We start from the raw sequence: 27717 nt of genomic DNA on the forward strand, positions 1-27717 counted from the left end.
CACTGACTGTCCCTTTCCTTGTAGCTAGGTCAGTGGAGACTCCTGTTCATCCCAGAAGTGGATGAACAGGTCATCTCCTGTTCCTAACCTCATTGCAGGAATCTTCGGGTCACTCTGGATCCGAGGTTCCTGTGTATGAGCCCACCTACCATCTGGGTCTTCTCATACAGTTAGTAGTCAGGGCCAGGATTAGGGCAGCATTAGGAGGTGACCTGCTCCCTTTTCCTGGTGTCCAGGCCTAGCTGCTTCCCCGTTCTCCTACACTATACGGTGGGGAGTTTTCCCCAACTCCCTACTGCATCGCGTAGGAGAACGGGGAAGCAGCTAGGCCTGGACACCAGTTCTCCTACGCTATACGGTGGGGAGTTTTCCCCCACTCCCCACTGTATAGCGTAGGAGAATGGGGAAGCAGCTAGGCCTGGACACCAGGAAAAGGGAGCAGGTCACCTCCTAATGCCGCCCTAATCCTGGCCCTGACTCCTAACCGCATGAGCAGACCCAGATGGTAGGTGGGCTCATACACAGGAACCTCGGACCCTGAGTCACCCTGAAGATCCCTGCAATGAGGTTAGGAGCAGGAGACGACCTGTTCATCCCAGAAGCGGATAAACAGGAGTCTCCACTGACCTAGCTACAAGGAAAGGGACAGCCAGTGAACAGCCACTGGATCGGCAGGTAAGAGCCCAGAAACAACATGCACTTACATGCCGCGGCCACAACAACAACCGGACACCCATGCAGACAGGAAGCATGGCGGCCCCAGGCCCAGCTGTTCACTGACTTGTGAGTCCCCCTCCGGGGAACCTAGAAACCCCCTTCCGGAGGGATGACAGATAGACAGTGGAAATGTCTAGCAACCATGCTGGAATTCAACACCAAACAAACCAGACATGGAACACCAAACTAGACATAAACACACACCCAAAACACCAACCAGACTAAAACAATACAAAAAGTGAGGATGGGAAAAGGACAGAGGGAACAAAGGGAAGACATCAAAGTGACATCGATGTCTAGCTAGCAGGCCCTCCCACTGGACAGATGGTATATCCAGGAAAGGAGCAACACTCCAGCTAACACAAAGGCTGGAGGGCAACTGACCTCAAGCTCACAACACAAAATATAAAGAGCCAAGAGGCCACACCCAAGACACACCTAAATCCACACCATCCAGATAATTAACCCCTCCGGCACCAGACAGAGAAGGGAAGCAGGATAAAAGGGGCAGGCACCTAAATGCTGCAACAAACACACCTTGCCACTGGCAACAGCATGCACGGCAACCGTGTCACGAAGAACACAACAGAGGCCGTGACACGTTGCCACAGGCAACAGCATGCACGCCAACCATGTCACGGCGAACACAACAGAGGCCATGACAACAGCATTGTCATGTGCAGCTGTCTCCTCTGTATTATAAACAAGAGATTGGGAAGGCACTGGGAGGAGTAGCACAGCCCTGAGTGCCTGGGCTCGGATAGAAAGTGGAGGGGGGAGGGCTGCTTTAGATGGTGATATCTCCTGAATGGTATCAGCTAGAAACATGCAACCGGTCTTGTTTGACAGCTAAAGGCCAACAGAGTAGAAATCACTGGTAGAAATTGAGTCAGGAATAATTGCGGGTAAAGCCTGCTTTTACTTTCACTTTCAGATTCATTCACCGCATCCCGATTTCTATCAGTGATATCTTCCCCTGTACTGAACATATTGCTGTCATTCTGGTATTGTCTGAAAGATTGGAATGTCAGCTTTCAGCCCATATTTCTAGCTGGTACCAAACCAGAGATATGAGCAGCTAAAGCACCCCACCCCCCTCCCTGTTAGTGTGGAGGAGAATGAGGGAGCAGCTGCAGAGCTGACAGGAGGAAAGAAAGATAGTAAAAAAAATATATACAAATGTGACATTATCATCAGTGTAGTGACCCACATAATAAAATTACGTTACTTTTACCACACAGTGAACGCCGTAAGAAAAAATTCCACAAAATAATGCTGTTTTTTTTATCTTTCCCCCTAAAAATAATAAGTTATTTAATACACTATATATGCCCCAAAATGGTTTCTAAAAAACCTTTTAATGTGACTTAAGAGTCTAAAACAAATGCTTACTGATTTCATGTAATTGCAGGGCTTTGGTCTCTGGTTAGCTGTATGTGAGAGGATACACACTGCTCTGGGGTAGCGGGGGAGGTTATCTGCATTCTGATTGATCTTGTCTGTCTCTGGTTAGCTGGATGTGAGAGGATACACACTGCTCCGGGGTAGTGGGGGAGGTTATCTGCATTCTGATTGGTCCTGCTAGTTCATGTGAGGAGAGCAAGGGGTTATGGGAAGTGAGGGAAAGTCAGGACAGGGCAAAGACCACCAAAAAGAATGCAGCAGGAAATGGCCTATCTTAGGTAGATGCTTAAATGGAGGCACAGAGAAATCGGGTTGCTAAGGGCTGAATACAGTCATCAGAAAGGTAAAATTAACTGAAAAAATAAAGCTTCATAATTATCTTCCCTTCATATGTTAGGAATTTCATTTTTGGTAGTGAAATGGCAGTTACAGGGGCGGACTGACCGGTCGGGCACTTCGGACATGGTCTGGGGGCCCGCCGCAGAATAACATTATGTGTTAATGTTATGCCCAGCACCCCGATTCCGAATGTTATGCTGGCCACATTCATATGTGAACAACTTGAAATCCTCTGCGATCCAGTGCTCCAGATTGCGACCAAAATGGTCGCCAATGCGACTTAGAATTAGAAAATGGCGACAAGACTTTGTAGTCTTGTCGCCATTTGCGCCTAAACCCTCTGCTGCTCTGTCGTTTTAAGGCTGCGCGCCGTCTTTTTCTTCTGTGGTTCCTTTTACACTTAGCCGACGCTCTCTGGTCTCAGGAGAAAGCCCCGCCTACCCACTTCGCCATTGGCTGCCAGGTATAACCCGGGAACTACAATCTGCTGGTCTAGTTAGTAGGTGAGGAGAGCTCCTCCCACTGATTCGTCAGAGCCACCCGTTCACTGGGGACATGTCAGGGAGCTCCGGAGTCCTGTGTTCACTCTGCGCCGTGCATTATAATTCATGTATAGTGTAATGCTCCCCCTGACACATTGCCTCAGGACTGTGCCTCTGCCGAGCATGATGCGGCCTCCACATACCAGGTAACGAGACTGACGAGCAGAGGCTGGGCTCTCTTTAATGGAATCTGTCTCCTCTGCCCTGAAATATGTCATGAAGCCGCTCAGTATAGATTTCATGCTGGCTCTGACACGGTGGTTTTAACTTTCAGCGCTGATGTCACAGAGTAAGTCTGCCTTGTAGCTGAAGATGAATGGATCCTGTGAAACCTCCCACATGTCAGCATTGTGATCTCCAGGTCAGGTTTAGAGTCCCAGGCATGCTCAACCTGCGGCCCTCCAGCTGTTGTAAAACTATAACTCCAACAATGCCCTGCTGTAGGCTGATAGCTGTAGGCTGTTCAGGCATGCTGGGAGTTGTAGTTCTGCAACAGCTGGAGGGCCGCAGGTTGAACATGCCTGGTTTAGACCATGTACTGCAGAGGCTGCTTGTGGGGGGGGGGGGGGGGGGGGCTGTTGTTGAGTGGTTAATTATAACTACACTTTTTTATGTATGTAATTCTGCTCTCCTGGAGATGTAACATTCTTTTTTTTTTTTGTATTTTACTATATCTTAAGTGTATTTTTATTTTATAGTACCCCTTTACAATCCTGGGTCCTGGGTGCATCATAACTGCCATGTGTTACAGCAAAGAAGGGGTTTTCTCACACTGTCCATAGACCCAAGGGGCCACAGTGCTAGGTAAAGTGTCCCACTGAAGTTTTCTCTGAAAGGTGCCTCTGACAACCCCTACCGTGCTGGATACGGCCAGTGGGGCGGAGGTGACGTTCAGTCAGGAGTGTTCGCTGCGTTTGGGGACCTGGTGACAGTCCCTACAGTCAGCCGCCCTCTGCCCTGTCTGATCGTCCGGTCACAGCCATAGCCGCCCTCTGCCCTGTCTGATCGTCCGGTCACAGCCATAGCCGCCCTCTGCCCTGTCTGATCGTCCGGTCACAGCCATAGCCGCCCTCTGCCCTGTCTGATCGTCCGGTCACAGCCATAGCCGCCCTCTGCCCTGTCTGATCGTCCGGTCACAGCCATAGCCGCCCTCTGCCCTGTCTGATCGTCCGGTCACAGCCATAGCCGCCCTCTGCCCTGTCTGATCGTCCGGTCACAGCCATAGCCGCCCTCTGCCCTGTCTGATCGTCCGGTCACAGCCATAGCCGCCCTCTGCCCTGTCTGATCGTCCGGTCACAGCCATAGCCGCCCTCTGCCCTGTCTGATAGTCCGGTCACAGTCGCTGTATCGGGTGACGCCCCTCTTCAGGACTAAGGTCCTCATACACATTAGATGCCAGTGGCTGCACACATGGACTCCTGTTTGCTTCCCTTGCATTATGTTAAATGGTCATGTGATGCAAGGGAAGCAGATCTCCACTGTGACCAGTAATCGTCTTGATGGCACTGCAGTCTAACGTTTTCATAGAAAAACCCAAGACAAGCAGCGGAGGCCGGGAAGCGAATGAGCCGGGATCCAGCCCCTAGGGATTACCAACGTGAATCTGCCTAGTCTGATAGGTCATGGGAATGAGTGCACAACCCCTTTTAACTGCGTGGGCTGTAACCTAGAAAACCCCATGCTCCTAGTCCTAAGCATCCCAGCTATAGTATATGCATTTTAAATTTGGCGACTAAAAATTTCATTTGGCTCCTAAATTTATCAGGTCAGGAGCCAATGGCTCCTTGATATTTTTTTTTTGTCTGGAGCCCTGCGATCCTCTCCCTCTGAAGCTCTCTGTACTCACAAACTCAGTAGCAGGCCTGTATTGCTACTGTATAGCAATACTTAGAGATATATAGATGTAGCAGAGCTGGGTGTGCTGGGGCAGCTGTCATATATAGAGATATAGCAGAGCTGAGTGTGCTGGGACAGCTGTCATATAGAGATATAGCAGTGCTGGGTCTGTTTGGGCAGATGTCATGTGTATAGATGTAGTAGAGCTGAGTGTGCTGGTGCAGCTGTCATGTGTATTAGATGTAGCAAAGCTGGGTGTGCTGGGGCAGCTATCATATATAGAGATATAGGAGAGCTGAGTGTGCTGGGACAGCTGTCATATAGAGATATAGCAGTGCTGGGTGTGTTTGGGCAGCTGTCATGTGTATTGATGTAGCAGAGCTGGGTGTGCTGGGGCAGCTGTCATATATAGAGATATAGTAGAGCTGAGTGTGCTGGGACAGCTGTCATATAGAGATATAGCTGTGCTGGGTGTGTTAGGGCACAGTCATGTGTATAGATGTACGCTTAGCCAGCTATAACAGTAGAAGTCTCATATTTTTTCAGTCAGTGTCAATGCCTTTCTTATGGTCGTGTGGTTAGGTGCTTTGCCTGTGATACAGAAGGTCGTGGGTTCGAATCCCAGCAGAAACTTTTCTGATACAAGCACTGACTCCATATATGGACATACAGGGCGGGACACAGGAAGCTGCATCGCATCGCTGACATGGAGGTAAGTATAAGTGTTTTTTTTAATACCCGACTGTTACTGCCATGGGGGGAGCGGGAGGCACTTGATACTGGCACATGGGGGGGGGGGGTTTGGCACCTGATACTAGGACATGCGGGGAGGGGGGTTGGGTTGGCACTATGATACTGGCACATGGGGGGAAGGAGAGAGGCACTTGATACTGGCACATGGGGGGGGGGTGACACCATTTTCTACCGCACCGGGCGACACCAGCCCTAGCAACGCCACTGGCTCCACCTGCTTCATTCATAAAGTGGGAGGAGCAGGCGCGTGACGTCAGTGAGTTGCGCTGCCGCCCGGCCTGCTACTGAGTTTGTGAGTACAGAGAGCTTAGAGGGAGAGGATCGCAGAGGATTTCAAGTTGTTCACATATGAATATTAGTATTACAGTGAGCGGGGCCCGGTGTAATAGAATACAGTGACTGCACCGGGACCCGCTGCCATTACAACACCAGATGCCGGCCCCCGGACTCTGTATTGGGGATCATTCACTCACAGGGACACTGTTATGGGGGGGATCTGTGGATGACACATATATAGCATAAGGTGCTATATATGTGTCACCCACAGATCTCCCCCACAACAGTGCCATCCACAGAGCCCCCACAACAGTGCCATCCACAGAGCCCCCATAACAGTGCCATCCACAGAGCCCCCATAACAGTGCCATCCACAGAGCCCCCATAACAACTTTTGGTTCAAAATATTTTTTAATTTGGCTATTCCCCACCCCTCTTGTAATTGTTCCGCTACTTGTGGGCTGCGCAGGAATAAGTTTAGTCACTTCGGTGGGCAATCCCATCCTGCAGCGTGTGATCCCGCAAGACCCGCCGCTGTAGGTCACGGGTCTCGCGGGATCACGCGCCGCAAGATGGGATTGCGCACCGAAGTGACTGAACTCATGCCCATGTAGCCCGCAAGTAGCAGATCAGTGAAACAAGTACAAGGTGGGTGGGGGGATGATCTGTGGGGTTGCCCAGACGGCTAGGCCCTTCACAGTAGTTATTAACCCCTTTCAGCAGTCCCCCATTCACTGAAGGGGGGGACTGCTGAAAGGGATTAATAACTACTGTGAAGGGCCTCCCCCCCTTTCACAGTAGTTATGCCCAGATATGTGCCCCCTTCACAGTAGTTATGCCCACACTGCTTCTAACAGAGGCTCACTAATGGACGCTGAGATTAGATCACCCCATACGAAAGCATTGAATCAATGCTTTCCTATGGGGAAAAATCTGACCCTGGAGGTCATCATGCAGAGTGTGAGGACGTCCAGCGTCAGATACCAGACCAAAGGTCTGTTTTACTCCAGGAAGCCCTCAGGTGGCTGCCAGCCACTAGAGGCTGACTTATTGCTGGAACGTAAACAATGCAGTTTCTCTAGAACATTGCAGCTCGATTTGCAAAAGGGACACTGTACCCAGACCACTGCAATGAGCTGAAGTGGTCTGGGTGCCTTTTCTGTCACTTTAACTTTGAAATCTTATTAAAGCTTGTGTAGGGTGTGGCTGGAGGCGGGACAAGGGTGGGGCTTGCAGCAGAACATGGGTGGGGCCTGTAAGGGGGCCCTTGATTTATTTTGCCCGGGGCCCTGAGGGTTCTCAGTCCGCCCCTGGGCAGTTATACTTTAACCCCTTAAGGACTCAGCCCTATTTCACCTTAAGGACTTGGCCATTTTTTGCAAATCTGACCAGTGTCACTTTAAGTGCTCATAACTTTAAAACGCATTGACTTATCCAGGCCGTTCTGAGATTGTTTTTTCGGCACATATTGTACTTCATGACACTGCTAAAATTGGGTCAAAAAAGTAAATTTTTTTGCATAAGAAAATACCATATTTACCAAAAATTTAGAAAAATTAGCAAATTTCAAAGTTTCAGTTTCTCTACTTCTGTAATACATAGTAATACCCCCAAAAATTGTGATGACTTTACATTCCCTATATGTCTACTTCATTTTTGTAGCATTTTGGGAATGATATTTTTTTTTTTTGGGGATGTTACAAGGCTTAGAAGTTTAGAAGCAAATCTTGAAATTTTTCAGAAATGTACAAAAAAACAATTTTTAGGGACCACTACAGGTCTGAAGTCACTTTGCGAGGCTTACATAATAGAAACCGCCCAAAAATGACCCCATTCTATAAACTACACCCCTCAAGGTATTCAAAACTGATTTTACAAACTTCGTTAACCCTTTAGGTGTTGCACAAGAGTTATTGGCAAATGGGGATGAAATTTGAGAATTTCTTTTTTTTGCCTAATTTTCCATTTTAACCCATTTTTTCCACTAACAAAGCAAGGGTTAACAGCCAAACAAGACTGTATCTTTATTGCCCTGACTCTGCCGTTTACAGAAACACCCTATATGTGGCCGTAAACTACTGTACGGGCACACAGTAGGGCGTAGAGGGAAAGGTGCGCCGTATGGTTTTTGGAAGCCAGATTTTGCTGGACTGTTTTTTTGACACCATGTCCCATTTGAAGCCCCCCTGATGCACCCCTAGAGTAGAAACTCCATAAAAGTGACCCCATCTAAGAAACTACACCACTCAAGGTATTCAAAACTGATTTTACAAACTTTGTTAACCCTTTAGGTGTTGCACAAGATTTAATGGAAAATAGAGATACAATTTCAAAATTTCACTTTTTTGGCAGATTTTCCATTTTAATATTTTTTTTCCAGTTACAAAGCAAGGGTTAACAGCCAAACAAAACTCATTATTTATGGCCCTGATTCTGTAGTTTACAGAAACACCCCATATGTGGTCGTAAACCGCTGTACGGGCACACGGCAGGGTGCAGAAGGAAAGGAATGCCATACGGTTTTTGGAAGGCAGATTTTGCTGGACGGGATAGGGTGGCAGTTTTATTGGTACTAGTTTAGGGTACATATGATTTTTGGTTGCTCTATATTACACTTTTTTGTGCGGCAAGGTAACAAGAAATAGATTTTTTGGCACTTTTTTTTTTGTTATTTACAACATTCATCTGACAGGTTAAGTCATGTGATATTTTTATAGAGCCGGTCGATACGGACGCGGCAATACCTAATATGTATACTTTTTTTTTATTTATTTAAGTTTTACACAATGATTTCATTTTTGAAACAAAAAAAAAAATCATGTTTTAGTGTTTCCATAGTCTAAGAGCCATAGTTTTTTCAGTTTTTGGGCAATTATCTTGGGTAGAGTATGATTTTTGCGGGATGAGATGACGGTTTGATTGGTACTATTTTGGCGTACATGCGACTTTTTTGATCACTTTTATTACCTTTTTTGGGAAGTAAGGTGGGCAAAATTTCAATTTCCTAATAGTTTTTATTTTTATGGCGTTCACCGTGCGGGGAAAGTAACATGACCGTTTTATAGATCAGGTCGTTACGGACGCGGCGATACCAAACATGTGTAGGGAATTTTATTTTTTTCATTTTTAATCAGTGATAAATGTGTTTTTTTGATTTTTACTTTTTTTTTGACGCAGACCCACTTGGTTCTTGAAGATCCAGTGGGTCTGATGTCTGTGTAATACAGTACAGTACAATATATATTGTACTGTACTGTATTTTACTTACACTTTGTCTGAACAGATCTCTGCCTTTAGCACAGATCTGTTCAGCACCATGGACAGCAGGATGCCTGAGACAGCGTCCTGTTGCCATGGGAACCTTCCCCGTCTGCTCAGTAGTTGTCAGAACTTCGCAGACGGGGAAGGGTAAGGACGGGGCTGTCGGGGGGCTGTCTGGGAGCTCTCTCCTTCTCCATCGGGGGGCTGCAAAGGCACAGCAGCCCCCCGATGGGAGAGGGGGGGAGCTCCCTCTTACTGTTAACTTTTTCCATACAGCGGTCCGTACGGACCGCTGTATGGAAAGGGTTAAACGGCTGACATCGCATCATCGATGTCAGCCGTTTATACCAGGGTGCCAGCAATGTGCTGGCATCCTGGTATACCCACTGAACACCAACGATTATTCAAGGGGAGGCGGGCGGGGGATCACGATCCCGCCTGCCGCACCGCCCGCCTCCCGCACCGCCCCCAACTCCCCCCCCTGCACCTCCCGCCAGCAAAAAATCATGCAGGGGTGCAGGGGGGGTGTAAAATATATATTTTAGGGACACTAAAGCTTCTGATCCCCGCGGGCGAGAAACTGCGGAAAGCGCAGCAAACCGCAGGTCTGAATTGACCTGCGGTTTTCTGCGATCGCCGATGCGGGCCTGCATTGTTATGGGATGCCGGCTGAATGATTTCAGCCGAAATCCCGTTCCGATTAACCCCTGGGGCGCCGGAATACCGATTTCAAGTTATGACGTACCGGTACGTCATGGGTCCTTAACCACCTCAGCCCCCAGTGCTTAAACACCCTGAAAGACCAGGCCACTTTTTACACTTCTGACCTACACTACTTTCACCGTTTATTGCTCGGTCATGCAACTTACCACCCAAATGAATTTTACCTCCTTTTCTTCTCACTAATAGAGCTTTCATTTGGTGGTATTTCATTGCTGCTGACATTTTTACTTTTTTTGTTATTAATCGAAATTTAACGATTTTTTTTGCAAAAAAATGACATTTTTCACTTTCAGTTGTAAAATTTTGCAAACAAAACGACATCCATATATAAATTTTGCTCTAAATTTATTGTTCTACATGTCTTTGAGAAAAAAAAAATGGTTTGGGTAAAAGTTATAGCGTTTACAAACTATGGTACAAAAATGTGAATTTCCGCTTTTTGAAGCAGCTCTGACTTTCTGAGCACCTGTCATGTTTCCTCAGGTTCTACAATGCCCAGACAGTACAAACACCCCACAAATGACCCCATTTCGGAAAGTACACACCCTAAGGTATTCGCTGATGGGCATAGTGAGTTCATAGAACTTTTTATTTTTTGTCACAAGTTAGCGGAAAATGATGATTTTTTTATTTTTTTTCATACAAAGTCTCATATTCCACTAACTTGTGACAAAAAATAAAAAGTTCTATGAACTCACTATGCCCATCACGAAATACCTTGGGGTCTCTTCTTTCCAAAATGGGGTCACTTGTGGGGTAGTTATACTGCCCTGGCATTCTAGGGGCCCAAATGTGTGGTAAGGAGTTTGAAATCAAATTCTGTAAAAAAATGACCTGTGAAATCCGAAAGGTGCTCTTTGGAATATGGGCCCCTTTGCCCACCTAGGCTGCAAAAAAGTGTCACACATCTGGTATCTCCGTACTCAGGAGAAGGTGGGGAATGTGTTTTGGGGTGTCATTTTACATATACCCATGCTGGGTGAGAGAAATATCTTGGCAAAAGACAACTTTTCCCATTTTTTTATACAAAGTTGGCATTTGACCAAGATATTTCTCTCACCCAGCATGGGTATATGTAAAAAGACACCCCAAAACACATTCCCCACCTTCTCCTGAGTACGGAGATACCAGATGTGTGACACTTTTTTGCAGCCTAGGTGGGCAAAGGGGCCCACATTCCAAAGAGCACCTTTCGGATTTCACAGGTCATTTTTTACAGAATTTGATTTCAAACTCCTTACCACACATTTGGGCCCCTAGAATGCCAGGGCAGTATAACTACCCCACAAGTGACCCCATTTTGGAAAGAAGACACCCCAAGGTATTCGCTGATGGGCATAGTGAGTTCCTAGAATTTTTTATTTTTTGTCACAAGTTAGTGGAAAATGCAGATTTTTTTTATTTTTATTTTTTTCATACAAAGTCTCATATTCCGCTAACTTGTGACAAAAAATAAAAACTTCCATGAACTCACTATGCCCATCAGCGAATACCTTGGAGTCTCTTCTTTCCAAAATGGGGTCACTTGTGGGGTAGTTATACTACAGTCATTGATCATGCCCCTGTAAGGCTTCATTCAGACGTCCGGATGCGCTTTGCGGATCCGATCCATCTATCAGTGGATCCGTAAAAATCATGCGGACATCTGAATGGAGCTTTACAGGGGGTTGATCAATGACAGGGGGGTAATCAATGACAGGGGGGTGATCAGGGAGTCTATATGGGGTGATAACCACAGTCATTGATCATGCCCCTGTAAGGCTTCATTCAGACGTCCGGATGCGTTTTGCGGATCCGATCCATCTATCAGTGCATCCGTAAAAATCATGCGGACATCTGAATGGAGCTTTACAGGGGGTTGATCAATGACAGGGGTGTAATCAATGACAGGGGGGTGATCAGGGAGTCTATATGGGGTGATCAGGGGCTAATAAGGGGTTAATAAGTGACGGGGGGGGGTGTAGTGTAGTGTAGTGGTGCTTGGTGCTACTTTACTGAGCTACCTGTGTCCTCTGGTGGTCGATCCAAACAAAGGGGACCACCAGAGGACCAGGTAGCAGGTATATTAGACGCTGTTATCAAAACAGCGTCTAATATACCTGTTAGGGGTTAAAAAAAACACATCTCCAGCCTGCCAGCGAACGATCGCCGCTGGCAGGCTGGAGATCAACTCTCTTACCTTCCGTTCCTGTGAGCGCGCGCGCCTGTGTGCGCGCGTTCACAGGAAATCCCGGCTCACGCGAGATGACGCGTATATGCGTCGCTGAGCGCAGGGCTGCCACCTCCGGAACGCGAATCTGCGTACAGCGGTCCGGAGGTGGTTAAGGACGGGACCCATGCTGTACCGATACGTCCTAAGTCCTTAAGGGGTTAAGAACAGTCAGTAAATTCAGCAAAAAGTCCAACTTGTTTAAAGTGAATGTCATTATTTATTTATTTTTGCTGGCAGTTAAAACCAGATATATCCTTTTTTCTAAATTGTTTTTATTTCTGATTGTAGATTTTTTTTATTCTATTTCCTGAACGTGATTATGGGGCGGCCATCTTGCCCAAGCTCTTGTTAACAGTGTTAGAGATATGCTTTACAGCAGCCATCATGGGCCATAGACACAATGGTGAGGAGGGGACCTCAATGACTTCTATGGGAGAGTTTTCTGGGCATGCTCTGTGACCTGTGCAGAGGTCAAGAGGGAGCAGATAAGCTGTGATATCATCTATTGTAAATGGTAGATCCTGTGTTATCTATACAGAGGTGATATCTGTCAGTCATTCTCAATCTGCCTGTAATGATAAGCAGATAACTGAAGTAAAGTGATCTATACAGGCCAAGAAGTTGTGACTATAATTAGGCTTAGTGGCCAGTGTGAAAGGATTTATTATTTTTTTTTTATATATATATAGATATTGACATGGAAAATTAAAAATAACTTCACCAAAAATGTTTTAACTATGTTTAAGATAAAAATATGATCTAAACAATAGTTAATTTCCTGATGACACATTCTCATAAAAAAATGACTCTTTCGCTACCTCATACATACCAGTTATAAGTCTATATGCTCATTATCAGTAATGCTGACCAAAACACAGGGGTCTTTTATTTTTTTATTTTTGATTCTGACAGCCCACCTTTACTACTGACCATCAATGTGTGATCACTAAGGTCTAATATCTGCAGAATTAGGGAACCTGTGACATAATATTCACCACCTATCCTTAGAATAGGTTATCAATATCAATAGGGGTACGGCTTACATTATATTGAGCAAACTACACAGTGTATATAGAGCTATGCTAGTTCCAATATGCTGCATAGCTGATCAGGAGAAGGGCCAGAAGTCAGAACCCACTGATCTGACTCAAAAGGGTTGTCCTAACTGAAAATGTATGGCATATCGATAGGATATGTCATAATTTCCACCTCTAGGACCCTCTCCTATAAAAGAAAAGCATGTTTCACATTGGCAGCTTTCTCCATTCACTGCTGTGGGACTTCCAAAAACAGCCAAACAATAAGTCCCATTGCAGTGTACGTCACATATGCACGACATCCTTTCCGCACTAAGTTGCATGCCTGCTGTACTATATGCATAAGAGTGAATGGAGAGGTGAAGTGTGCTTTCCATTCATGGTGAAGCCCCGTTCTTGAGATAGGAAAAGGTCCCAGAGGTGCCTATCGGACAATATGCTATAAATATCCAGATGCGACAGCTTTGGGGGAATTTTTTAATGATTTCATTTTACGCACTTTGGGCTAAAAATCTTTTTTTCTATTGGTCTTTATTACAAATAATCAGCAGTTCTGTCACAAAGTGCTAACTGTTTGTCCAGCCGTTGGTAGGTTCACTTTTGCTTTGTGCTGGTCATCTAAAAATCTTAAACACTTATTTAAACCACATTCTTATCAGTGAGATAAGAATTGGGCTATAATGAGAGTTTAGGGGGTCAGAGATCAGAGATAAGGAGCTGTCAGCTGAGCTGCCTGACAGGAGACAGCAAAATACAGAGCCTGCTACTAGAGTATCTCAAGACTGTCCAGAGAAAGGGGAAGAATTTTTAATAAAGACCAAGAGAAAAAAATAAGTTCAATGCAATAATTAAAAAATGCCCCAAAGGTGTACATAGCCTTTTAAAAAAGTTTGTCAATATTTAAATCCTGTAAAAACCCTTTAATGTCAAATTCTCTAAAACCCATTTTAAAGCAGCTGTAAGGGAATAGAAAAAAACACACCGACTGAGCTGCAATACCAGACATGACCTATTAGCAAGAGTGGTGTTGTTTCTTTTTCTAATCTCATGCAATTTAGCTCACATCAGCCAAAGCAGAGAACCATCTGTAGACAGCTGTTTTGGGGTTCTTACCCCTCATCAGTAAAGAGCAGGGTACTGGTTGTCTGAATGAGAAGACTCAGCTTGGAGGGAAGGGGTGTATTGTTACACATTGAAGAGAGTCAGCGGTGAAGGGAGACTTATTTCCATGGCTGACAGTATCTCATAAAACCCTTTAAGCCTGTATACAGTGGTCAATCTTCATTCACCCATAGTACACTTTCTAGGAAGGAGAAGACATATGCTACTGTAGGTTCTGGAGAATACCCCTAGTTGGGGCAATGATCTGTAGGACACATACTCATTTACACTACTATTGCACTTTGATCCTTGTGAAGCAGATGTTATAAAAGACACTTACAGCAAATACTGGGAATACATGCCGATATCTTTACCGAGACTACCGTACTTTTTTATCAATGTACCGTATTAAGAAGAAAACCCTGAAAATGCTACAAGTTCTGTCTGGATCATCCTTAGAGAATCTCTCCTATTGCATAAATATGAAGAATAAAATGTCTCATCGAACACTGGCACAAACCACGGCTTGAAATGAAGGCACCACAGTTGGTCGGATGAACCGGCAGCAGATTATTAGGGATGGACACGACAAGCGGACATGCATCAACACTTAGCAACAGAGATATGGCCAATGGCCAAGAATGAATTCCTATAGTGAAATATTTGAAAATGACCACCACATTACATATGATCTAATAGCGTTCCTTTAAAGGGGTTATCCCATGAGTAATGTAAAACATGACACAATATAGTACATGACAATCTCTTTCTAACAAAGCTGAAACCCACCCTGCACCTCACATGGATCCAGATATCTTCTCTATTGATTGGTCCAATTGCTCTGCTAGCTTTATTTCAGGATGGCCGCTCAGGGAGCATGCCCTTTCTCAGGGAAATGAACTTTCTACTGCAGCTTTCTACCTTTAACTGTCACAGATGGTAACAGAAGATATGGCTTGTGGCAGTTGGAGAATGGAACGGAGTATGTTTATCCACCTCAGCAAGATGGACAGAGAAATAAGGTAAATACCAAACAGCAGGTGGCGCTTTACAGACACATTTTATTGAATACCTCAGTGACTATACTAAATTTCTATTTACATGCAATTACAAAAGTATTCAGATCCAAGTGCTGGTTTGAAAAATGTAGAACAGTTTTCATGGGATAACCCCCTTTTTTTAATTGGCGTTTAACACAGCGATTGCTTTTTTTCAAATTTTTGGACATTTATACCAGCCAAATACAATATAGCAGAAAAATATCTTACCTTCATGGGTGCCAGCTGTATGGGTGTAATACAAGACGGATCCACCATAGGCTTGGGCCGATTGGCTGTGTCTGCCAGCAAACTTTGCCATTGTTGAGGAAGGCCGATAAACTTTTGCTCTTTGTGATCGAATCCAGTGTGAACCCTGTGTTCAAAGTTTGACGGCCCCGATATCTCAATTTTTTTCTTTTTCTTCCCAAACATTTTGGGCAACCCAGTTAAACCTAAAGAGAAAGGTGACATATTCTTAGTGAGGGTACTATACCTAATCTTATCAAGTGAATCAAACTGTTCATTGAGACACAAGCAACAGCAAGTTAGTATATAAATGAAGTATAAAATATGAGTAGAATGTTTATCAGAGAAGTACCATAAGGGCTCATGCACACGGCTGTTGTCCCTATTGTGGCCCGCAAACAGCAGTTCTGCAATATACAGGCACCGGCCGTTTCACGGATGTGAAGGTGCAGTGCAGAACGGAAGCACAGAAGGCTACGGAATTTTTTGCGGTGCGTACTGTCAGATGCGGATCGCAGACCCTATTCAAATGAATGGGTCCTTCCTCCGCACACGGCGGTGTCACATCTGTGACAGGTCCCAGAAGGTCTGAAAGATTACCTACATATTAGTGATCTGACAGCCTCTTTTGGTATCACTATGTCTGTGTGTTGCTGGTATGTCCACACCTCCGGTTCAGGTGTGGATCACGTGACCTTTACCTCGCCCTATTTAGTCTGACTTTTCCCATCACTCCTTGCTTGGGATAGCTCCATTTGGTCTTGGAAGAGCTGGAGTGTGGTTTGTGTTGAAGTCCTGTTCATCCTTCATCCTCTGAAGTTAAGTGTTCCGCTTGTCGTGTTTTGTATCCCCCCCCCCCTGGTTGTTTACTAGGCCTCAGTGAGACGCTAGTTCCTTCACCAGGGAAGGAACAGGTGGTCTCTGCCCTGTCATTATCTTTAGGGCATCTGAGGGTCACCAGGGTTTTCTAGGTTCCCGTGTATGGTGTTCTCCCCTACTACATCTGTGACAGGCGGCCCTACGGTCGGTGCCCGTGCATTGTGGACCGCAGCATGGGCTGGCTTTGTGTGCATGAGCCCTAAGTGTCAGTTTTGAAGTCTAGTAATCGTAATTCACTATGCACAAATTTACCCTATGATACTAAAACCATAAAACAAATATTACACATCACTACGACCTATTGCTTTTGGCAGACCTTTGCTTTTTTGATGCTTAAATGTTTTTTCCGGGACTTAAAGGGGTTGTCCGGCCTTGGAGACGGTTTTGATGTATTGTTTTGAGCTGATGTGACTGCTTAGGCCTGAGACTGGCTGCAGCGGTCACAGGACTAAGCTGCTTCCTTGTCATGCGGGGACCAGAAGTGGCCAGAAACGGAACAGCACTGGGACTGTAGACAGGTGAGTGGGGTTTTTATGTTCCGGGACAAAGGTTAGGACCCTCCAAGGCCAGACAACCCTTTTGGATATTGATGACCTATCCTTAGGGAACGTCGTCAATATGAGTTTGTTGGGGGTCCAACTCAGGGACCCCTACCGATCAGATGATAAGATCGCCAATGCGATGATATCTTTTGATGGAAAAATTTGGCACAGATTCCATGCCAAAATGCTTCCAGAGGTCTGCGCAGAATCCGTCTCCTATTTGTCAATGGGAGGCCACCTGCCGTTCATGTGGCCACAGTTTATTGCTGTGACTGTGCCAAGAAAGGACATGACCTCCCAGTAAAAACACTTTAACACTGCCCTTTAACCAGTTTAACACATTTAAGGCTACTTTCACACTAGCGTTTTGGCTTTCCGTTTGTGAGATCCGTTCTGGGCTCTCACAAGCGGTCCAAAACTGATCAGTTTTGCTCTAATGCATTCAGAATGCATCAGTTTGCCTCCGTTCCATCTCCATTCCGCTTTGGAGGCGGAAAGCAAAACGCTGCTTGCAGCGTTTTGCTGTCTGCCTGACGAAGCGGAGCCAAACGTCCTGGCACACAATGTAAGTCAATGGGGACGCATCCGTTTTCTCTGACACTGATCCGTCCCCCATTGACTTTCAATGGTGTTTAAGAAGGATCCGTCATGGCTATAGTAGACATAATACAACCAGATCCGTTCATGACAGATGCATGCGGTTGTATTATTGTAACAGAAGCGTTTTTGCAGATCCATGACGGATCCGCAAAAAACGCTAATGTGAAAGTAACCGAAATAGTAATGTCTATTACACCATACACTGGACAGACATTCTCAGCTGTAGTGGCCAGCTTTAGACTATATGCGCTTGTCAGTCCATAGTATGTTGCACAGCATAAACTGAAGATATACTTTATACATCATGTACAAAAGTGGATTCTATGCCAATCAGAACATAGTCGCCTACCTTATTTAAAGGGGTTGTATGATTTTGAGTTTCATTTCATCCACAGCATTACATGGACAATTGTGTAAGGATGCATTCCTCCTACAGTGGTCCATTACACACTGCAGCTGGTTACTGGCTATTCCAGCAGCAGGATATCCAGTGATCAGCTCAGGATCATGGATACGTCAAACAAAAAGGGACTGTCCAAGGTGGACAAACCCCATAATAATAATAATAATTTATATAGCCGCAACATATTCTGCAGCGCTTTACAATCAGGGGGTTCATGTACAAACTAAATCCTACATTAGTAACAAACGAGATAACAGTTTAAACAAGAGGAATGAGGGCCCTCACAAGAGCTTACAATCTATGAGGAGAAAGGGGTGACACAAAAGGTAAAAACTGCTTGTTTTGTACAATGGTCCAGCCATCTTAACACAGTAGGGGTGGACATAAGCCGGCCACCAGCTGATATTTGTAGTTCTTTAGAGTGCATGAGGTTGTGGTAGATAGTGTTTGATGATGGATCAGGTGCAGAAGAATGATTATGAAGGGGCAGTGAATGGAGAAGAGACAGATCAGGGGATGTAAAAGCCCAACATAAAAGCATGTTTTTTATTTTAGGGAGCGGCTAAAACTGTGGATGCTGTGACATAACCTAATTGTTTGGTGTAGGGCAGGGATGTTTAACCTGTGGCCCTCCAGCTGTTGTAAAACTACAACTCCCACCATGCCCTGCTATAGGCTGATAGCTGTAGGCTGTCAGGGCATGTAGGGAATTCCAGAAAACTAGTGCAGCTCAAGAGAAGTCTTGAGGACACAAGTGAGGGGTTTGTTTTATTGTGGATGTTAGTTGCAAATTATATGCATGGGTAGGGTGGTAGACAGAAAGTAGGGAGGAGATGTAGGGGGTGCAGCACTGTAGAGAGCTTTGTGAATGAGAATGAGCAGTTTAAATTGAATCCAATACTCTATTGGCAGCCAGTACAAAGACTGGCACAGGGCGGAGGCATCAGAGTAGTGGTTAGACAGACGGATGAGCATGACTGCTAAATTAAAGGGGTTGCCTGGAATATTGGTGGCGTGACACTAAGATATGCCACCAATGTCAGATACAGTAGGTACAGGACCGACCTTTTCGACCTGCACCTATCTCTGGAACAAAGCTCCAAAAGAGAACGAGAGTGCACCAGGCATGCATGGCTGACCTCCATTCATTTCTATGGGAGTGCTGAAAATAGCCGAACGCTGGCTCGGCTATTTACAGCAATTCCATAGAAGTAAAATAAGTGGTGTCTGTTCTTGCATGGAGGGCTCTCCATTAATTTCTATGGGAATTACGAAAATAGACGACCAAGAGATAGGACATGCACTAGGGGTGCACCGAAATTTCGGCAGCCGAAAATATCGGCCGAAAATATGGGGTGTGGGATTTGTCACCCACCATCTGAGGGCGGGCGCCGGGCGGGCGGTTTACTGCATCTTTATTTTACCTTACAATCGTGACGCTCCAGTAAGAACTCTGCAGGCAGAGCGGAGGGCGGCGTAACGTCACTTACTCACGTGACGCGCCTGCTCCGCCTCCTTCATTCATAAAGTGGGCGGAGCAGGTGCGTCACGTGAGTAAGTGACGTTACGCCGCCCTCCGCTCTGCCTGCAGAGTTCTTACTGGAGCCTCACGATTGTAAGGTAAAATAAAGATGCAGTGAGTGATGCTGTGAGCAGCAGGGCCGGGGCTGTTATGGGTAGGGGGATCGGTCTATGGCACTGCTATGGGGAGAGGGGATCTGTGCACTGCTATGGGGAAAGGGATCTGTGCACTGTTATGCCCATAACAGTGCACATATCCCCCCCCTCCATAACAGCGCCACCCACAGATCCCCCTCTCCATAACAGCGCCACCCACAGATCCCCCTCTCCATAACAGCGCCACCCACAGATCCCCCTCTCCATAACAGCGCCACCCACAGATCCCCCTCTCCATAACAGCGCCACCCACAGATCCCCCTCTCCATAACAGCGCCACCCACAGATCCCCCTCTCCATAACAGCGCCACCCACAGATCCCCCTCTCCATAACAGCGCCACCCACAGATCCCCCTCTCCATAACAGCGCCACCCACAGATCCCCCTCTCCATAACAGCGCCACCCACAGATCCCCCTCTCCATAACAGCGCCACCCACAGATCCCCCTCTCCATAACAGCGCCACCCACAGATCCCCCTCTCCATAACAGCGCCACCCACAGATCCCCCTCTCCATAACAGCGCCACCCACAGATCCTCCTCTCCATAACAGAGCCACCCACAGATCCCCCTCTCCATAACAGAGCCACCCACAGATCCCCCTCTCCATAACAGCGCCACCCACAGATCCCCCTCTCCATAACAGCGCCACCCACAGATCCCCCTCTGCATAACAGCGCCACCCACAGATCCCCCTCTCCATAACAGCGCCACCCACAGATCGCCCTCTCCATAACAGCGCCACCCACAGATCCCCCTCTCCATAACAGCGCCACCCACAGATCCCCCTCTCCATAACAGCGCCACCCACAGATCCCCCTCTCCATAACAGCGCCACCCACAGATCCCCCTCTCCATAACAGCGCCACCCACAGATCCCCCTCTCCATAACAGCGCCACCCACAGATCCCCCTCTCCATAACAGCGCCACCCACAGATCCCCCTCTCCATAACAGCACCACCCACAGATCCCCCTCTCCATAACAGCGCCACCCACAGATCCCCCTCTCCATAACAGCGCCACCCACAGATCCCCCTCTCCATAACAGCGCCACCCACAGATCCCCCTCTCCATAACAGCGCCACCCACAGATCCCCCTCTCCATAACAGCGCCACCCACAGATCCCCCCTCTCCATAACAGCGCCACCCACAGATCCCCCTCTCCATAATAGAGCCACCCACAGATCCCCCTCTCCATAACAGCGCCAATCATTAAAAAAAAAGTATTTTAAAAGTATTTGGGCAAAAAGGCAGTTTCGGTTTTCGGTCAAGGGCATCCTGAATTTTCGGTTTCGGACCAGAATTTTCATTTCGGTGCACCCCTAACATGCACCTATCTGACATGTGAGGCATATCCTAGCAACCCCCTTTAAGGATTGGAGAGGGGAAAGTTTAGTGGGGGGGGGAAAAAGACCGATTAGTAAAGATTTTCAATAATCAAGATGAGAATAGATGAGGGCAACAAGCATAGTTTTTGTTGTTTCCCCAGTAAGAAAGGGGTGGAATCTAGAAATGTTTTTGAGGTGCAGGTGGCATGAACGAGCAATCGATTGAATCCGGGGGGTGAAGGAAAGACTAGTGTAACACATTATACCGAAATAGCAATATATTAGTGCCACACACTGAGATGGTGATATCAGGTTTAGGTAGGTTAGTAGATGATGAAAACACAAGAAATTAAGTTTTTGAAAGATTAATTTTCAGTTAGAGAGAGGACATGATGTTAGAGACAGCGGACAGACACTGGTGTTCTGTAGTACAGCAGGGGTTATATCACAGGATAAAGTGTATAGTTGTGTGTCATCAGCATATAAATGGTACTGAAAATCAAATATACTGATAGTCTGTCCAATAGGGGCTGTGTAAAGAGAGAAGAGGAGAGGGCCAAGGACTGAACCCTGAAAAAACCCAACAGCAAAAGGTAGAGGAGGGGAAGTAATGTGATGTCATGGGTGAGAATTTGCAATAGTGCAAGAGGGAAGTTTGTGGTCAGAGAGCTGGAGAGTTAGTAAAGCCAGAAACCGAGCAGAGCTGGAAGAAGACAAGGTCAACTGTATTACTGTCTTGAGAGTTAGAAAGTTGTGAAAGGCCAAGACAGGAGGTTAGAGATAGAAGATGGGAGGCAGATGGGGAGACTGGGTTGTCTATGGGGATGTTAAAGTCGCCCAAAATGAGAGTTGGTAATTATGAGGACAGGAAATGTGGAAGTCAGGCAGTAAAGTGATCCAGGAAATACTGTAGGTGGGTGAGCCAAGGGGGCGATAAACAATCGCCACCCTCAGAGAGAGTAGATAGAAGAGTCTGAGGGTGTGGACCTCAAAACATGGGTATGCAAGTGATGGTACTGGTGGAATGACCTGGAAAGTGCATTGTGGGGAAAGAAGTATGCTGACTCTACCACCACATCTGTTCTCAGGTCTGGGGGTATGAGATAGAGCAGCAGGGAAAGCTGTGTCAGATTACTGAATCCAAGTTTCTGTGAGAGCCAACAGGTTAAGAGAATTAGTAAGAAAGAAGTCATAAATTTAGGGGAGTTTATTACACACTGACCATGGATTCCAGAGTGCACAGTTAACAGAAGGAAGAGAGGACGTACACAAAATGAAAATGAGGTTTGCTGGGTTTCTATGTGAGAGTAGATAAAAGAAACACAGTGCTCCTAGTGTAACACCTTTCATTATAGGACAATGTGAAAGATAATGGGCTGCTCACCTTCGAAGGTTGTGTGATAGGGCACAATACTATGTATTTTAAGGTATCCATATATGGTTTCTGCAGGTTCCCGGATCCACACTCCAAATGCAGGAGTGAATGAAATCGGTACAGCAACAGGATGATCCGGTATCGTGACCGGGCTGCCGGGAAATACTCATCAACAGGAAGTTGGCTCTAAAGATTGTCTTTATTTGGACTACGTGTTAGGGGGGGTGGAATGCTCCCAGTTAGCGGATCCATTCATGTGAGATGGGGAAGGGGTTACAATTATCACAAGCAACATCCAATAATATACCCCAACCATGGGATGATTACTTATTCAAGTAATAACCAAGCCTTTGGCAGTAATAATACTAAATACATAACCTACATAGAAAATGCCAGACCGCTTATACTAATTAAATTCTTTATTACAAAAAAATCACAATTTAAATACATACATGATTAAAAAAATTGGTGCAGGAGATAAAAAACGACATCACCGGAGGAAACATACAGTGGACGCAAGTCCTTATTCATCCAACATGATTATTCACTAAAGATCATATATGAGGATTCAATGAAGGCAGGAAAATAGGACAATTACCCATACTGTGTCTCCTCCGGGATGGCGCTAACCCCAACGCGCGTTTCGGCGTTCCTTCGTCTGGGGGTACGCCGAAACGCGCGTTGGGGTTAGCGCCATCCCGGAGGAGACACAGTATGGGTAATTGTCCTATTTTCCTGCCTTCATTGAATCCTCATATATGATCTTTAGTGAATAATCATGTTGGATGAATAAGGACTTGCGTCTACTGTATGTTTCCTCCAGTGATGTCGTTTTTTATCTCCTGCACCAATTCTTTTAATCATGTATGTATTTAAATTGTGATTTTTTGTAATTAGCACAAGCAGATGGACCACCGTTAGGAGAAATATCCCCTGAAGATAAAAGCAAAACAATGGCTAGAAACAGCAAGTGATTCAGTGATGTGTAAAACCTCTTGCACACGATGCGTTCAGGAAAACTCGCACCATTTCGCAGGCAAGTTCAGTCAGTTTTGTTTTCAGTTTTTTTAGCGCGGGTGAAATGCGCAATGATGCGTTTTTCACGCAAGTGATAGAAAACTGAATGTTTACAAACATTTCTTAGCAACCATCAGTGAAAAACGCATCGCATCCGCACTTGCTTGCGTATGCGATCAAGTGCGGATGCGATGCGTTTTTCATGCAGCCCCATTCACTTCTATGGGGCCAGCGTTGCGTGAAAAACGCAGAATATAGAACATGCTGCGATTTTCACGCAACGCACAAGTGATGCGTGAAAAACAACGCTCATGTACACAGACCAATTGAAATAAATGGGTCCGGATTCAGTGCGGGCGCAATGCACCCGCAAGGAAAACTCGCTTGTCTGAAAGGGGCCTAAGAGTGCTTGCACCCTGGGATATGATGGGTTAAGTTGATTCAGGAAGGTGAATAATACATGTGAGCGGTACATGGGTAAAGGAAGGAGAGAGGGACTGAAGTGGAAAGAATGCAAAGGAGGGGTAATGGTGATGAGCGTGGAGGAAAAGGGCACATAATAAAATGGACATAGATATAATGAACATAGGTACTTAAGTCTTTGCTTAAAGTTCAGCTACTTACTGACATTAACTGGGTCACTGAAATGCTAAAGTGTAATTTGGTTTTAATACTATGTACTGTCATAGGGCAAATGCGCCACAAAAGCAGGTCATATGCCTTTACCCAGGTTGGCTGTGCCCTTTATTTTAGAGGGGTCGTTGTGAGGGTTGAGACTTCATATTGTGTCTTCAGCCTCCATGTTGTACTTCATACTGCCATTTTATGTTAGAAACTGTGAACTTCTTTGCTAAGGATACTATAACCTCAAGGTCACTCCTAGCCCCTACCACCTGGTCTAAAGAAATTTCTATAATTGCTAGAAAGACTGGTACGTGATTAAAACCCACACTTAGGATTAGGGAGACGCTCCGGGCGTATAGCCAAGAGATGCTCATCTCAGATTGTAGTTTTAATGAGTTAATGATGTAAATGTTTAACTACGTCTTCAGTTGGAAATGATTCAGAAAATCGCTAAATTAATCTCTGCTTTCTTTCAATAAAGTTTAGAAACACTTGATACACAGCTCTATGCCTGTGTTGGTTTTTCTCTATGAGTACTCATAACTTCTAATTGGGAATCCACTGCTCATCCGGCATTGGGGTCTTTGCCCTAAGGCTGGGTTCACACGGGCGTTGCGGGAAAATGTGCGGGTGCGTTGCGGGAACACCCGCAATTTTTCCGTGCGAGTGCAAAACATTATAATGCGTTTTGCACTCACGTGAGAAAAATCGCGCATGTTTGGTACCCAAACCCGAACTTCTTCACAGAAGTTCGGGCTTGGGATCGGTGTTCTGTAAGATTGTATTATTTCCCCTTATAACATAGTTATAAGGGAAAATAATAGCATTCTGAATACAGAATGCATAGTAAACTAGCGCTGGAGGGGTTAAAAAAATAATAATAATAACTTAACTCACCTTAGTCCACTTGATCGCGGCCCGGCATCTCCTTCTGTCTCCTTTGTTCAATAGGACCTGTGGTGAGCATTAATTACAGGAACAGGACCTTTGATGACGTCACTCCGGTCATCACATGGTACGTCACATGATCTTTTAGTGACGTCATCAAAGGTCCTGTTCCTGTAATTAATGCTCACCACAGGTCCTATTCAACAAAGGAGACAGAAGGTGATGCCGGGCCGCGATCAAGTGGACTAAGGTGAGTTAAATTATTTTTTATTTTTTTTAACCCCTCCAGCGCTGTTTTACTATGCATTCTGTATTCAGAATGCTATTATTTTCCCTTATAACCATGTTATAAGGGAAAAAAATAATGATCGGGTCTACATCCCGATCGTCTCCTAGCAACCGTGCGTGAAAATCGCACCGCATCCGCACTTGCTTGCGGATGCTTGCGATTTTCACGCAACCCTATTCACTTCTATGGGGCCTGCGTTGCGTGAAAAACGCAGAATATAGAGCATGCTGCGATTTTCACGCAACGCACAAGTGATGCGTGAAAATCACCGCTCATGTGAACAGCCCCATAGAAATGAATGGGTTGGTATTCAGTGCGGGTGCAATGCGTTCACCTCACTCATCGCATCCACGTGGAATACTCGCCCGTGTGAAAGGGGCCTAACAGTCGTAATCATTTATCACCTATCCACTGTGCAGGTGATTACTGCTAGACTGGTAGGGGTCCAACCACTGGGAACCCCAACAAGCAGCAGAATGTGGTCCACTATTCCCTGTAGATGGAAGACTGAAGACAGGATGAAGCTCTACTCAAAGTCTATGGCACTCATGGAAACAGTCAGCAATCTAGTATTGCTAATTTTTCGAAGCCAGGCCAGGGAGGGTCCCAGTACTTCTAGAAGTCATGGTGCCCATGTTGTACCAGGGCAACATTTTCCAGGTCAAGTCCCCCAGACAGCAACGAAGGGAAGGACTCAAAAAAGATGCAGGGTGTGTTACAAAAGGGAGATAAGGAAAGACACAATTTACCCATGCGAAACCTGGCATGTGCATGCAGGAGTGTTTTAAAACCTACCACTCATCCATGAAGTATTAATTTAATTTCATCCATGATGTACCCTGTCGTTTTACCACCTTATATCTCTGATTTAGTACGCATAGCTAACAGATCCACTTTTCACCAACCACTACATATTCACGTCTGTGAAACACCTGTTAGGTCAAAAGTATCCTTTCTACCACTTAAAATGTTCGTACAGAGGTGCTCTTTCCAAAATAGGGTCACTTCTTGGGGTTTTTAATTTCTGAGGACCTCATATTTAAATGCAACATGGCACCTAAAATCTATGTCTGTTTATTCAAGCCTGCGTGTGTGCTTTGAAATACTTTAAAAGGTTTCTGTCACCCCAATTTTCGCTATTAAACAGGCTGGCATTATAGATGTGAAAATGTCACCTGAATTTAACTCTGCATTTCTTTTATTTAAGTATGCCCCCGTTTTCGTGTAATTTTAACTCTTATTATATGCAAATTAGCCTCTAGGAGCAGGGGGGGCGTTGCACCTGCTCCTAGAAACTCAGTTCGCCCACCTAATTTCCACTCCCTTCTGTCTTGATTGGTAGAAGAAACGAGACGCTGAACTTTACGTCCAACGTATGGACCTTCGGAGGCGCACTGACACAACCGCTCATAGACAGTATTTAGGTTTCAGCTATTTTTCGTTTTATTCGAAGACAACGCGTTTTGGGGTACTGGGGACCCCTTTATCAAGTCTGGATCAGATCAGCAGAGCGGGTGCCGCTGCTGAATCCGAATGACACGAGGAGGCGCCGTGCCGTTCAGTATTCGGCGCAGTGAGAAAGCCAGCAGCCGGCTTTCTCTCTGCGCCTAATACTGAATGGGACGGGGCAGGCGCGAGATTTACACGGCAGACGGGGCCAGCAGGAGAACTAACGCTGGCCTGGCCCTGTCAATCAAGACAGAAGGGCGTGGAAATGAGGTGGGCGACATTTTCACATCTATGTCAGCCTGTTTAATAGCGAAAATTGGGGTGACAAAAACCCCTTGAACAAGTGTTTCTGGCTTCTGTGAGACCCCTGTTTGCTGAAAAGTATCCTTTCCTTTCCAAAATAGGGTCACTTCTGGGGTTTTTAATTTCTGGGGACCTCAGGAATCTTTTAAATGCGACGTCGCACCTAAAATCAATGTCTGCCTTTTCAGGTCAGCAAAATCCACATTTTGCTGTTTGACTCTAGAGCCATGCTGTGCGTCCATACATCATTTTTGAGCACATATGGGGTGTTGGCGTATTTGGGGGGAAATGGGGAACAAAATGTAGGGTGCATTTTGTCCTTTTACCCTTTGGGAAAGTGAAAAATGTGGGTGTAAAGCAACTTTTTCCTAATTCTAGGAAAGACCTTTGAGGTCAAAGTGCTCACTACACACCTTGAAAGATTCCTTGAGCGGTGTAGTTTCCAAATTGGGGTCACTTTTTGGGGTTTTCCACTGTAGGGCCACCTCAGGGTGTCTTCATATGCGACATAGCTCCCAATTACCATTCCAGCTAAATCTGCTCTTCAAAAGCCATATTGTGATCCTTCCACTTTGAAGCCTGCTGTGCGCCCATACATCAGTTTTTTTTTAGAACATATGGGGTGTTTCTGTAAACTCCAGATTCAGGGTATTATATTTTGAGTTTTGTTTGGCTGTTAACCCCTTATGTGTTGCAGAAAAAATAGATTAAAATTTAAAATGTGCTAAAAAAAAGTAAAACTTTGAAATTTAATTCTAATTCTAATTTTCCTTTAATTCTTGTGGGGCACCTAATGGGTTAAGAAAGTTTGTAAAATCAGTTTTGAATAGTCTGAGGGGTGTAGTTTCCAAACT

The 27717-nt window shown here is 45.6% G+C and overlaps 1 protein-coding gene across 2 annotated transcripts in view; it reads right to left on the reverse strand.

The window, feature by feature from the left end:
• Positions 1-27717, reverse strand: part of PAK5 (p21 (RAC1) activated kinase 5) — a 222628-nt gene that overhangs the window by 124951 nt on the left and 69960 nt on the right. For both annotated transcript variants that reach the window (XM_040429873.1, XM_040429872.1), the window contains exon 2: positions 15470-15693. In XM_040429873.1, coding sequence (XP_040285807.1) covers positions 15470-15693 — 224 coding nt within the window. The remainder of the gene's footprint in view (positions 1-15469; positions 15694-27717) is intronic.

The sequence above is a fragment of the Bufo bufo genome, chromosome 4, assembly GCF_905171765.1.
Source record: "Bufo bufo chromosome 4, aBufBuf1.1, whole genome shotgun sequence".
Lineage (NCBI taxonomy): Eukaryota > Metazoa > Chordata > Amphibia > Anura > Bufonidae > Bufo > Bufo bufo.